The following is a 13,449-nucleotide window of genomic DNA, read 5'->3' on the forward strand; positions in this document are numbered from 1 at the left end:
AATTCAACTCTCCTTACCATTAAATGTAGGTCACCTATCCATATTATTAGATATAACTGCTGTACATGTAATTATATATCTTTTTAATGACATGACTGAAAAATATTACTATAAGCATTTTTTAGATACACTTTTTTAGGCTGGTCATAGTTGTGATGGGTCATTCTAATTTAGTAAGGCATGAATTAATGCATGCAGTGAATGCTACCTATATGCTTGTTCCTTTTGCATGGTACTTATGTATCGCTTTAATGTCAGGTTATAATCCTGTGAGTAAGTGTAGCTTTTAGTGAATGTATATATCAGAAACACAAATAGAAATATATTAAAGACAAGCTCAGTGTAACTTTTACTGAAAGTATATATTAGAAACATAATTAGAAATATATTAAAGACAAGCTCCAGTATTTTATTTGCAACTTAAAAGCTTACTGAAACGTTTTTGAAAACAAAAAAAACGTTTTGGAAAAAAAAAAAATTGAACTCCTTTCAACTTGTTTTCCTCGAACAAACCTAATCAGAAACCTTTTTTTGTTAATTATTTTAGAGCAACTTCCATGCCTTAATTGAGCGTTATTTTTGCATGTGAATAAATACATGTAATAAGACAACCCCAGCAATTGATCCAAAACTATCGCACCTTTTAAAGTAGGTAAAATTCCATTAGAAGAGACATAACTTGTGCCGTGAGTAATAATTATGATTTAATTAATCAGCATAAATGTTTGCTTTTTATGATCCCGTAATTCCATATACCTACCTAAAACCATTCTTTTATGAGCACGCTTGGGTATTCTCTGAAATAAACAGACAAACTATCCACTGTTAAACAATAATATAATTTACCTAATAAAGTATCAAAATTAACTATTCAACTGTCATCAACGTGACGTTTCTCCGAAGACTCACCAAAAATACCAAAAAAAAAAAAAAAAAAAAAAAAAGAGAGAAAAAAAAAGCCATGTCCACATCAACGTACTCAGTGTACTTTACGCCCTTTTGACTTTGAAATAGTCGATACCTAATGTTGGAAAGGAAATAATTAGGGGTCGTTTGGTAGATAATTGAAATTACGGATTATTTTATACCATCTAATTAAGTGAGATAAGAAGGTATCAATAATCAGAATATAAATTTATCTTTCTATAAATATGATATAAAAATTATGGGATATCTTACCTTCTAACGACCCCTTAGAGTATCAATAATCAGAGTAAAGTAGTATAAAATTGTAAATTATCTCTTACGTGATTTTTTAAACTAAATGAGTAAAAGCAAACATTTATTTTTAATATAAAGAATAAGCAAAAAGTGGACGGGGAGTAACATTCAGCAATCTCCAAATTCAGGGTACAACTATCAAGGGTAATAGCACAAGTATCTTACTGCATTGGCCTTTTTTATCACTTCAAAAACGCGGTACGACAATTATGCTCGCAAATATTTCCTTCAGGTCCCACTTTCTCTCTCTCCTCCGCGTAAGTATATTTTCGCCGGCCGTTCGTAACGGTCATATTTGCCGGTATCTTTCTCTCTCTAAAAACTACTAAGCAATAATCTCTACTCATTAATACACCCATTATTAATTCAGTTGTAGTAGTAATCTTCGTATTTTGCACTCATAATTACTCTATAAATTTCAGCCGAATTTTTTGAGAATTAGGGTTTTGAAAGAGAGTCATAATAATTATGTGAAGAGAATTGTGAGAGAGTAGCAATGGTGACAAAGCTGAATTACCAGAATAATCCTAAAAGACCACCATTGTTACCTTCAGAAGCTGAGAATAATGGACCACAACCTTCTAGAAGATTACCGAAATCTAGAGAAATTACTTCACGTTACCTTTCAACTTCTTCTTCATCTTCTATCTCAACGACGTCGTCTTCAAACACTTCAACTAGTACTACTTACTCTTCGTCTTCCAATCGTAGTTCATCACCGATGCTGACTAGGATTCCGGTTCGAACACCGGTTCGGGATTCCGTTTCGGTTAAAAGGTCACAATCGGTTGACCGGCGACGACCGATGACGCCGGTTCAGAATTCCGGTTCAGTTAAGCAGGTATTAATGAATTCGAGTAGTAGGAGTTTATCTGTATCGTTTCAAGGTGAGTCTATTTCTATACCTGTAAATAAGGCAAAGCCTGCTCCGGCGACTGGTAGTGTAAGGAAAGGTACGCCGGAGAGGAAGAAAATGACGTCGGATTTTGTTACACCGGAGAGGAGTAAAGTTGCGGTGGATTTGAGAACTCCGGTGAGAGATCGGAGTGATAGTATGAAGACGAGTGATCAACATAGGTGGCCAGGTAGGTCAAAGTCATTGAATTCGAGTTTTTTGACACGAAGTATGGATTGTGGTAGTATTGATAAACCTAAATTTGACAAGCCCAAATTTGGATCCGGAAGTGTTACTAATTCATCAATGAAGAAGTCGGTGATTGATATATATCATAGAGCTAGAATTGAAGCTAAATTGAAACCTCAAACTGATGATGATGAGCTAGCATTGGCTTCAGATAGTGAAAGTGTCTCTTCAGGGAATACTTCAGGTATGTATGTTCTCGGGAACTTGGTAGCTTTTGATCATACTCTGTATATGTATAAAAAAATTCATTAAAAATTTACGGATATTTGATTGTTGTAAATTAATATGGAATTACTGTAGGAACTCATAAACTTCAAATCCTGGATCCGGCTCTGGGTCCGAATGTACCTCAAGGACGAGCAGGTCCCCGTGGTATAGTTGTGCCTGCTAGGTTTTGGCAAGAGACGAATAACAGGATTAGACGAGGGCCAGAACGTTGTTCGTCTGTGGAGAAAAATGGTAATCTGAAAGCAGTGGGAAATAAGAAGTTTCTGATTGATAGCAGCCCTAAAACAGCACCTCGGGGTATCCCACCTTCTAGAGGTTTAGTGTCTCCTCTTCGAGGGGGTTTAAGACCAGCGTCGCCAAATAAGGCATTGGTACCGCCATCTGTTAATTCTCCTTTAAGAGGGATGCCAAGTCCTACAAGAACAAGAAATGGTGCTGTGGGTTCGATATCTAATAGGGATAATTCATGTATCATGCCCTCAGTTTTGAGTTTTGCTGCTGATGCAAGAAGAGGGAGGGTTGGGGAAAACCGGATAGTTGATGCACATGAATTAAGGCTTCTATATAATCGGCACCAGCAATGGCGATTCGTCAATGCGCGAGCAGAAGCTGCTCTAAGGGCACAGACAACAACAGCAGAGGTAAAACTTTTTAAAATGCTACTAATTCTGTTAAGTGTTGTTGATGACATAGTTCATATACAATTTCCTTTTTGTTCAACAGTTTACAAGAGACACTGAAATGGAAGCATCATTTTGGATTTTAATAGCTGTTGTGAATCTTTGTAGTGAATGTTATTTGTGGAAATGAAATAAATCAATCAACTATGGCTGAATCCAAAATTAGTTGGAATCAGATGGTCTACATCCATTCCACCTTATTAAGGCTCATTTCATTCCAATACTGTTATAGTAAAGAGTAATTAGAGAGATGAAAAGTTTCCATTAATAGAAACGGATTATATATTTGGACATCTGGGATCAAAATGAGTGAGGAGGCTGGAGGGTATGGAGGAATTTATTTTATGGTTTAGATGAAGTGCATTAAGAACTGGAGTAGCAATAGACTAAAACTTTGGGAGGCTCGGGTTTCTAATTCACTCCTCAAGCAGATATAGAAATCCCCAACCTGCGGTGGTGGGATTGTACTGTTCAAAATGTGATTGAACAGGATAATATATATATATATATATGACGCCTTTTCTACTTTTTTACTTGAAAATCTTTTTTTTTTTTTTTTTTAATAAGGTAAGATTTTATAATTAGGTTCAAACCTAGATTATTATCTTTCTTAAACTAAACCATTAAGTTTAAGCCAACTGTAACTGGCTAAGATATGTTCAATAATCTGTTCAATATACGTGCTTGAACAGGATAATAAATATATCTGTCTTTCTTATCTAATATTCTATACTTGAGTGTTAGTTACTATTCAGGGTTTTGTCTGATCTGATGAATAATCGACCGGTAGTTACAGATACTTGGTATAAACTCATCGCCATTTCAAAAAATAAATACATGACTCGTGGTGTTCTTTTTTACTTGAGTTTTTTTGGTTAATTAGACATGTTTTACGTGTATTAACAGAAATCTAAGACATAAAAGCTTTTAAAACTTGTTCCTTACGTTCATACCCGGTGAAAATGCAATAACATCCTTATCAAAATGTAAAATGTAATAACATTACTTATCGTTCTTAGAAGTTTGAAAAAACCAAACTTCAAATATTAGAACAATACTGTAAAAGGTGTAGCAATAATTTTATCATCAATTAAAATTGAATATATAGACCAACCCGCCTTAGTTTTTCCTAATGTTCCTCTTACATTTATATTCACTAAAATTGGTGCATACACGTGGTGCAAGTAAGTTTCTTCTACCCATGATTTATAATGTAAACAAAAACTCTGCTGTGGTATGGATTAGAATTTCAGCCACTACTTTGAAATTTTCTTTTACCAGAGGAACCTGTACAATGCTTGGTTAACTACTTTAAAATTGCGGCATTCTGTGAAGTCCAAAAGAGTTCAGCTGCAGCTGCTGCGGCAAAATGTGAAGCTGCATTCCGTCCTCAAAGGACAAGTAAGCCCTCTTTTCAGTTCTTCTGCCTCAAACCAAATTATTTCGCTGATGTTTAGATACACATCACAAGAGATGCTTTTAAATACACATGCATCAATGAGATAACCATTTCTTGCATATGGATACTTGCTAAACAAATTCAGGTATGAATTTGAAAAGGAAAAACAAGAAAGTAGAGAATACACAAGGTTAAAAGTCTCTACGATGTGTAGGAAGAAAACTGAAGGCCTGAGGGTTGAGGATTGAGGGCCCAATGACACAGAAATTATGAGAGTTAATGCATGAGCTAATGCATTCTATTTGCCTATTTGGTCTATTTGCTGTAAGTAGAGGACACTATATTGTTAAATGAAATAACCCTGCTGATTACTTTTATAATGAACCCTGTTATATCTCACATTTGTCTTCATCATACACCTGTGGTGTGCCTGCTGCTTAAGATGGTTGATATCTTTTTATATGCTGTGAAATGAAAAGTAAATATTCTGTCTGACATCATATGTTAATATTTGTACCGTGTGCTTGATTTGTCTTACTGTCCCTTTCTCTTTTTATGGACAAATTCAGGGGCCATGTTTGGAAAATTGGAGTATGATTGATGGAGAGCATTGCAATTCATTATCAGGGGCCATATGTGCTTTGGAAGCCAGCACTATCCGTCTCCCTGTTGTTGAAGGAGCTAGGGTACTGTTTCCCTTACATTCTAATTGGAATGATCATATGCAAAATGTGATTGCATTTGTTTACCATTTGGTATTAGGCTTCAGGAATAAATTTCTGGTTCTATCATCTGCAGGCAGAAGTTCAAAATGTGAAAGATGCTATTTCTTCAGCCGTTGATGTGATGCAGGCGATGGGTTCCTCAATGTGTTCTTTGCTGCCGAGGGTAATTTTTCTTTTTGGTTATGTTTAGTAGACTTCTATCTGTTTTCCAGTGGAGGGGAAGGAAGTAGGCCGTGACCTCGCTCAATTTGCATAGCCACCTATTTTGACTAGGGTGTGTCTTATCTGCAATGAGAAAGTGGTACTCTAATACATAGAAAGTATATAAATGGTCAACTGCATGCTTTCTTGTGTTCTAACTTGCTTAGCGAGCATTTCGAACCAGTAAAAGATGATAGAACTGAGGTGCATGTAATAATAGGTCCACTTGCCTGAATAATTTCAAATTACTTTAAAGTTTTGTTTTGTTTGGGGCTTCTCTTCCTTCTTTTTCCTTTTTATCGGTTTTTCCCCTTGAAATTAATCTATATTCTTTTGACGAAGACTTAGAAGCCAGGGAGAGAAAGTCATAGAGAGAGATGCTTCCTTCAATTCCTTTTTTACTTTTAAGTTTATGCAATGTTCGTAAAAGTCGTGGCACCTAAAGGTGTGGTCTAGCATGAAGGTTGTTAGCTAGGTGATCCACCTGTACAAGTCTTGGTGGGTAAAGTTATCCGACTTCTGTACAAGGTGTGTGCAAGTTGGCTCGAACACCCAACAGTTCAAAATCTGAAAATTTAACTTTCAGTGCCAGATGGGATGAAATCTGAGTGAAAGATAAGGGGTTGATGGTGATGATAACGAAGAAGGGAAGAGGTTCAAGTGAAGTGATGAGAGGAAGAAATAGAAGCAAAACTGAAGAAAAGAGGTACTCATCAGAGGGACCTTGGTTGTGTATATTGACTAGCTACGGATAAAGAGAATTAAAACTATGAAGCGATTGGAGATGGAAACACATACTTACCTTCTGGCCTTTGAGAGACTTTTTTTCTAGTTTAACATTCTGACTTCTGAGAGAGCCAATAAGGGATGTCTGAGTGTAGGCTGGTAGCTTTATTGGGAAGGTAATTTAATGAGGAAGTGCTATGGATAAAAGAAGGTAAATATTGACTCGCTATGGAGAAAGGCAACCAAAACTGACTCTGAAGCGATTGGACGCGGCAACAACAAATTTTCTTCAGGCGTTTGAGAAACTTTTTTTCTCCTTTTAACTTTCTGAGAGAGTCAATAAGAAGGGCCGTTTAGTGTAGGCTTGTAACTTCATTGGGAAGGTAATTTTATCAGGAACCGCTATAGATAAAGTGAAGATAGCATTCTTTTGAGTTGAATTAATTGGACTTAAATTTGGAACGAAATACTTTCTTGAAAAGTCTCACTTGCAATTTGTGCTTGGTGGATGACGATGGACTATTTTGCTTATTATGGCCCTAAATTGGTCTTATAATTGACTTTTTGCTCAAATAATCTAAAGAAATTTTCTTGAGAAAAGAAGAATCTAACGAAACTTCAAAGAAATAAAATTAGTATTTTGATAAGAAAGATTTACTGTTTGTGAAACTATTTTGCTAAAGACACTAGCATTTTCCCTCAAATTTTTGTCTGCTTTCTATATATGTACATCAATATATTCTCCAAGATGTTATGATTTTAAAAAATATCTACAATTTGTTGGAGGCCTTTTGTAATTTATGAACTATTTATAAGCAATATTCATGGGGCTTATGTCCCTTGTCTCAGGCATATTAGATAAAACTCCAGTCTCTCGCCACTGCCTTTTAAACCATTGGCTTTCTCGTACCCATTCTTATTTAGATTTCGGTCTCTAGTGATTCTCTATGCCATCTTGCTTCTTCTTCTTCTTTTTTTTTTTTTGAAACTGGTAAAGTTGTATTCCTCAGCATTAAGGGTATGCTGGCCACCAAAAAGTGAGTAACCAAAAGAAAGGAAAAAAGACTTACAGAAAACCTAGTAAATCTACAATCTGATCTGTTTCCTCTATACAAAGTTGTTTACACCAGAAAAGTAAAGATACAATACAATTCCATTTAACTTTCTGAATAGAATTGGATCCATCTTCAAAACATCTCTCATTTCTTTCTCTCCACACAGTCCACCATATGCAGGCTGGTATTAACTATCATCCTCCACCACCTTTTCTGACTTTTGCTCCCTCCCCTTCTAATCCAGCAAAAACAGATCTGAAGTGTGCTCTGGCATGATCCATCTTGTATTAGAATGTTTGAGAAAGATTTCCCAAAGATGGGCAGTGAACTCACAATGAAGAAACAGATGTTTGTTAGTTTCCCTTGTTTTGTTGCAGAGAAAACAACATCTGGGTACTACCTGCATCCCTTTCTTTTGTAAAACTTCTTGAGTAAGGCAAGCTCTCTTTACCACTAACCATGTGAAACATTTCACCTTGGTAGGTTCCAAGGTTTTCCATTGCTACTTCTTCTTAATGCTATTGTTTTAGGTTTCTTCTTGAGTAAGACAAGCTCCTTACTAGCGTTGATGCGGCAGTTAAGCCCAACTACCCAGTTTCGTAGATGCTAAGTTTAACCTCTCAATTGTGTTGCCTTTGCATCCCAAGTGTTGTTTGGCCTAGCCTTTTAAACCATTGGCACTGGCAAAGTTCTTTCTCATATCCATTCTCATTTAGATTTCGGCCTCCAGTGATTCTCTATGCTATCTTGCTACTTCTTAATGCTATTGTTTTACGTTTATTTAGAATACTGTCACCGACCTAGTCCTTTTCTAGCGTTGATGAGGCAGTTATTCCAACTACCCACCTTCACAGATACTAAGTTTAACCTCTCAATTGTCTTGCCTTTGCATCCCAAGTGTTGTTTGGCCTAGCCAAACAACATAACCTTTCTGCTAGTGCTTCATCACTTGAGGCATACTTTGCCTAGGTCTTGTGCTTGCGTAAGTGAAGCCACCCTTTGAGAGGCTGATCATAGCATCTAACAAATGGGGTTGGGAGGGGGGATGTAGTTGGGCTAAGTCCCTCATCGATGCTAGTAAAGGACTCGGTTGGTGACATTATGCTGTAATGAATGAAGAATTCACAAAAGAGAGGATTGTGATTGACCAGCATTTATCCGTGATTTACATTTGGGAATTCAACTTAAGGTGAACAGCTTACCTCCAAGTGTTCGTGATAGACTTGCTGTGAGCTGTAGAAAAAATCAAGAACAATCAATCAACCAACCAACCAAGGCTTACTCCCCAACAAGGTGGAGTCTGTAAACAAACCACAACATTCTGCCCAACAATAATTAAATAGTCAAAGGGTTAATATGATCATGGTTGATTTTAGATGTGTATCATGTTAATATGGTCATGTTCTTGATTATGATGACAAAAGCATTTTCTATTCTCAAGGATTCTCTGGTTTCTGTAGATTGATGTAAACACACACATAACAACAACAACATACCCAGGTTAATATGATCATGGTTGATTTTAGATGTGTATCATGTTAATATGGTCATGTTCTTGATTATGATGACAAAAGCATTTTCTATTCTCAAGGATTCTCTGGTTTCTGTAGATTGATGTAAACACACACATAACAACAACAACATACCCAGTGTAATCCTACGGGTGGTGTCTGGGGAGGGTAGAGTGTACACAAACCTTATCCCTACCTCGTGGCAAACACACAGAGAAAACAAATAAGTAAATAAATAAACAAGATAAAACAAAACAGAGAAACAGTTTAACTTTTGTACAGTTTTTCCTAGTGATAGTTAAAGTAAACCTCAAATGTGACTTTTTTGAGTCATTGTTCCACTCAGCTGCAGCACCTCTCCCTATCACTAAAAAGCTATGCATCAATTTTCCTCTCTTTGCTGGAATTCTTTTGCATAACTCCCTGGTGCATGCTACTGTTGCTTTCTGTACATGGTTGATGATTTGAGCAGAGACTAATTCCAGTATTAAGCTTTCTTCATAACTATCTGAGACGCTCCCCACCCCCCCGCCCTCTCTCCCCGGGCCTTTTTTTGAAGCTGTATTTTCTCAGATAGAACATCTCTGCTGAGTTTAGAAGATCTGCATGGTTTTTTTTTTTTCCACTTATTGATGTTTTTGTTTGTTGAAATTTGTTTATATGATTTATTAAATGTTGATATAGCTGAGTCTAACTAGAATGATGCTATAGAAATAGACTGGCTTCACTCTATCAAAAAAAAAAAACATTTTACCCATTCACAAACTGCAAAAATGCTTCTCCCAGTCTCAACAGATTGTCTTGCTGTGACATTATTACTAACTGGTTGTGGATGATTACTTGTCCTTTTACTTTGACATATGAGGTATCTGTTGTAACTTTTTGTCATCTTGTTGACATCTGGTATCAAACTAGTTCGTGATTAACTGATTATAGTTCGTGGTTATTCTTAATTTTCATCCTTAGTGCTTGCAGTTGCTGTTTCTCTTTTGCTAGATCAGTAAAGCAAAAAGCTTAGTGCTTGAATTTCAAACCTACTTTTCTTAGTCTGTTTATTTCTCAAGGATTCTGATCAAAGTATGTCAAGTACTCAACACGTGTTTTCAGATAATTTTCCAGACTTCCTTCTAGTTTGTCGGTGCACTTCCCCTTGAATTGCTAACAGGGTTTATTATATACGTACACAGGTAGAGCGGGTGGATTTGATGGTATATGAGCTTGCAGATGTAGAGGCTAACGAGCGTGCTTTACTTGACCAATGTAAAGATCTCTTGTCATCAATGACGGCTCTACAGGTACCCTGGATTTCCCTCTATACTTAAAGCTTTTGAAAGAAACCATTCGAGTAATGATGATTTCTATGTTGCCATTGAGTTGAATGTGCTTTACAAGAGTCATACCTCATATCAAAAGTTATGTCGTAAACTGACAAAAGTTTGTACAACAGGTGAAGGAATGTAGCCTGAGGACACATTTATTACAATTAAAAGACCCGGTTTCTTGCTCAACAACGTAAGTGTAAAGCTGATCTTTTTTTGACTGCTTAACGGAAATGCTAACATCAAAGGAGCTCTTCTTAACCAAACAAAGTGATGGTGATATGACAAATTGGTTTCTTTTGTAGCTAGAGTTACCTGATTCAGGCTTGTGTAATGCTGCTGCAATTGCATTTTGTATGCATCATGAGTAGGAAATTGCTGCTTTTATGTTTCATAGCAGCTTATATCTTTTGGTTTATAGCTGAAACATTTACATATGTATATATACATATATGTGTCCATCGTTACAAAGTATCCCATCTTTTATAAGTTCTGGATGAAGTAGTAAATGGTAATTCTTTGCAGACAGGCTGGAAACTTTTGAACTTGTCATTCAAGGAATTGTAGAACCAGCGTTTAATTGAAGTAATAAAATAAGGTAATTTTATTGTTAAAAAGAAAACTAATTAAGGGGTGAGGCTTATTATCATGGAGTTCCAAATTTTTCAAGTTAAACTGCAATAGCCACTATCATAAAGTTTTAAATTCTAAACGTGAAGCTTTAGAAAATTATCACGAAGTTTTACCTGGAGAATTTGTAACTCCACGATAGTGGCTATATTTTAAAGGCAATGTCAAAAAGGAGGCAGTATGTGCTATTTTAACGTTCTGTAGTACAAACATAATTGATAATGCTAGTTTATAGCCTTGCGAAATTGGTAGAATTATTCGTTTGTGCTTTTATGTTTTCCATATCTCATCTTCGGACCACCCAATAGGTATTCCTTGTAAGACATCACTAGAATATTCAAGTGATTAAATATTTTTGTGTGGCTAAACACTTAAATCGTGTATGGTTACTTTAAGTTATGGCATTATCATTAAGTTGTCATAAGTAGACTCCACTTTTCCTGGGCCAGCTTGTTTACTGCTCCAAGACTGAAGTTGACCTAGAAATAAGCATTTGGATTAGGAGCTTTCGGATGGAAAACTAGGCAATGATACTGTAGTGATTAAGTTCTCTTTACATTTTTAAACTACACGATTGCCTATTTTATATTGCTAGATTAGGCGTAAATCCAAGTAATTGACCTAAACTTTTACCCACTTCGTTACCATTTTATGTGACAATACCATTTTGCAAGATATTGAACTTATATTTAGTTAGAGAAATTGTTGAGCAATGTTAAAAGTTTATTTGGACAAAGAAACCATCACATCAAAATTTTAGGTTCATAGAATAATATTGTATATTTTGGAAGGTATGAAAACAAAAAAAATTGTCAAATAAATTGAGACCGAAGAAGTAATAACGAAACGTGATTTGTTATTCTTAAGTTTGTATACGGTAAAAATCAGTCTCAAGAGTTGGGCGAGTTAGGAAGCGACACGTGGCAAGGACGGCCAGTCAGTGGTGAAACAACCATAATGACACCGGATACAAATCTGTGGCCGGATAAGAAGCAATTCAAGATGCGGCCATTATAGAAACATTATAAAAGACCCCAAGATTCCTCCAGCCTTTATTAGCTTTTATTAGTCTTTATTACCCTTTACTATCCTTTATCATATTTTAATTACCTTTTATTGCAGCATTAATATTAGTAATTAAGAGGGCATGATTTGTGGATCATGTACCCCTTAGCTCTAGTATAAGTAGAGGTTCTCATTCTATTGTAAATCATCTGAAATCATATAGCAATACAGCATACTTACTTTATTCTCTAAATTCTTTTGTTCCGAATTCGAAGTGTTCTTAAAGGCTGAGTGTTCAACTGAAGTCATCCTCATTAAGAGATTCCTTCGAGTTCCTACGGCCCAAGCTTATTTTATTACATTATTGCTTTACATTTACTTGATTTCATTGCTAATTGTTATTCTTTACGCTTTTCTGTGACAAATCAATTCACGTATGCTTTAAACCACTTAATAAATTCAACTATACCTTTTTTGGGGTAGACAAAGCTCCCTCATTTTAATTAATGGGACTAGTTTAATATTTGTAACACCGATTATTGAGGAACTTGAATAGTTTCATATAATGTGATGATTTGGAAGAGAGGAAACTTGGGGTAGAAGGGTAGCAGGCAGTTGGACCTATTTTTTATTTTTTTTTCAATGGAGGTATTTCTTTTTCATTTTCGGAGTATTGGCACTATTCTTTTATTTTCTTATTTTTGAATTTCTTTACTACCTGTTGTTTCTTTAGCCTCTATTATCTTATTATCTTGATGTTGTTTCTATTTGTTGTTATTGACTCTTTTTCATCTTTCTTTGACTGGGCATCTATTTTTTTTTTTTTTTAATCAATTTCTTCCATCTTGATTTGTAGAGGTTGGAATCATTTTTTTTTTTTATATATATAGAAGGATATACATAATAGGAGTACTATCTCCTTGTATCTACTGAGAATGGGACAAACTCCATTCTATAGAAAAGTAGGATATTTGATAAGCTCACAAAAATTATGCTAGCTTGAAGGGATCGCGTCTATTGGAAATAATCTGTCTACCTTTTTAACATTACGGTAAGGTCTGCATATACATTAATCTCCCCGGACCTCACTTATGACATTGCACTGGATTTATTGCTGTTGTTTTGTAACATTACAGTAAGGTCTGCATATACATTAATCTCCCCAGACCTCACTTATGACATTGCACTGGATTTTTTAGGACCCGAAACTTTTTTAACCCAAAAAATAACTTTTGGAACCAAACTAACCCTTAAAAAAAAAAAAAAGAACCAAACTAAGCAATCTGTGCGTGAAAGAGGGAGGGTACTTTTTTTTTTTTTTTTCCTTTTTTTAAGCTATCAAAATCACGTTTTTTTCATACTTTGGGCAAAGATTAGTCATGTTTCAAAACCCCAAAATATCAATATTTTATATAGAACTTAATATATTTTTTTGCGTACAATAACGTCTACTCATTACATCAAGTATACCTAAACGTTTAGATCGTCGTTTTAGGGGGTTGTAGAGTGCCCAAGTAAGTTTTGTTTGGTTGGAAACTTGTCATCTTTAGATCTAAGTGTCATATTTTATAGGGTTTTGATTTAAGTGTTTTGAAATAAAAATAT

The 13,449-nt window shown here is 35.4% G+C and overlaps 1 protein-coding gene across 1 annotated transcript; it reads left to right on the forward strand.

Moving 5' to 3' along the window:
* Positions 1-1,396: 1,396 nt before the first annotated feature.
* LOC132033464 (QWRF motif-containing protein 2-like) lies at positions 1,397-10,733 on the forward strand. The gene is made up of 7 exons (XM_059423443.1): positions 1,397-2,549; positions 2,666-3,234; positions 4,555-4,674; positions 5,242-5,358; positions 5,471-5,560; positions 10,078-10,185; positions 10,338-10,733. The coding sequence occupies exons 1-7, from the start codon at positions 1,718-1,720 to the stop codon at positions 10,404-10,406; spliced, it is 1,905 nt and encodes a 634-aa protein (XP_059279426.1). The 5' UTR covers positions 1,397-1,717; the 3' UTR covers positions 10,407-10,733.
* The last annotated feature ends 2,716 nt before the right edge of the window (positions 10,734-13,449 follow it).

The sequence above is a fragment of the Lycium ferocissimum genome, chromosome 10 (genome assembly GCF_029784015.1).
Source record: "Lycium ferocissimum isolate CSIRO_LF1 chromosome 10, AGI_CSIRO_Lferr_CH_V1, whole genome shotgun sequence".
Classification (NCBI taxonomy): domain Eukaryota; kingdom Viridiplantae; phylum Streptophyta; class Magnoliopsida; order Solanales; family Solanaceae; genus Lycium; species Lycium ferocissimum.

Excerpts from the sequence above, each read along its gene's own strand:
- LOC132033464 (XM_059423443.1), top strand. The coding sequence starts at position 1,718 with ATGGTGACAAAGCTGAATTACCAGAATAATCCTAAAAGACCACCATTG. Across the intron at positions 2,550-2,665 it reads CTCTTCAGGGAATACTTCAG|GAACTCATAAACTTCAAATC; the intron begins GTATGTATGTTC and ends GAATTACTGTAG. Across the intron at positions 5,359-5,470 it reads CTGTTGTTGAAGGAGCTAGG|GCAGAAGTTCAAAATGTGAA; the intron begins GTACTGTTTCCC and ends TATCATCTGCAG.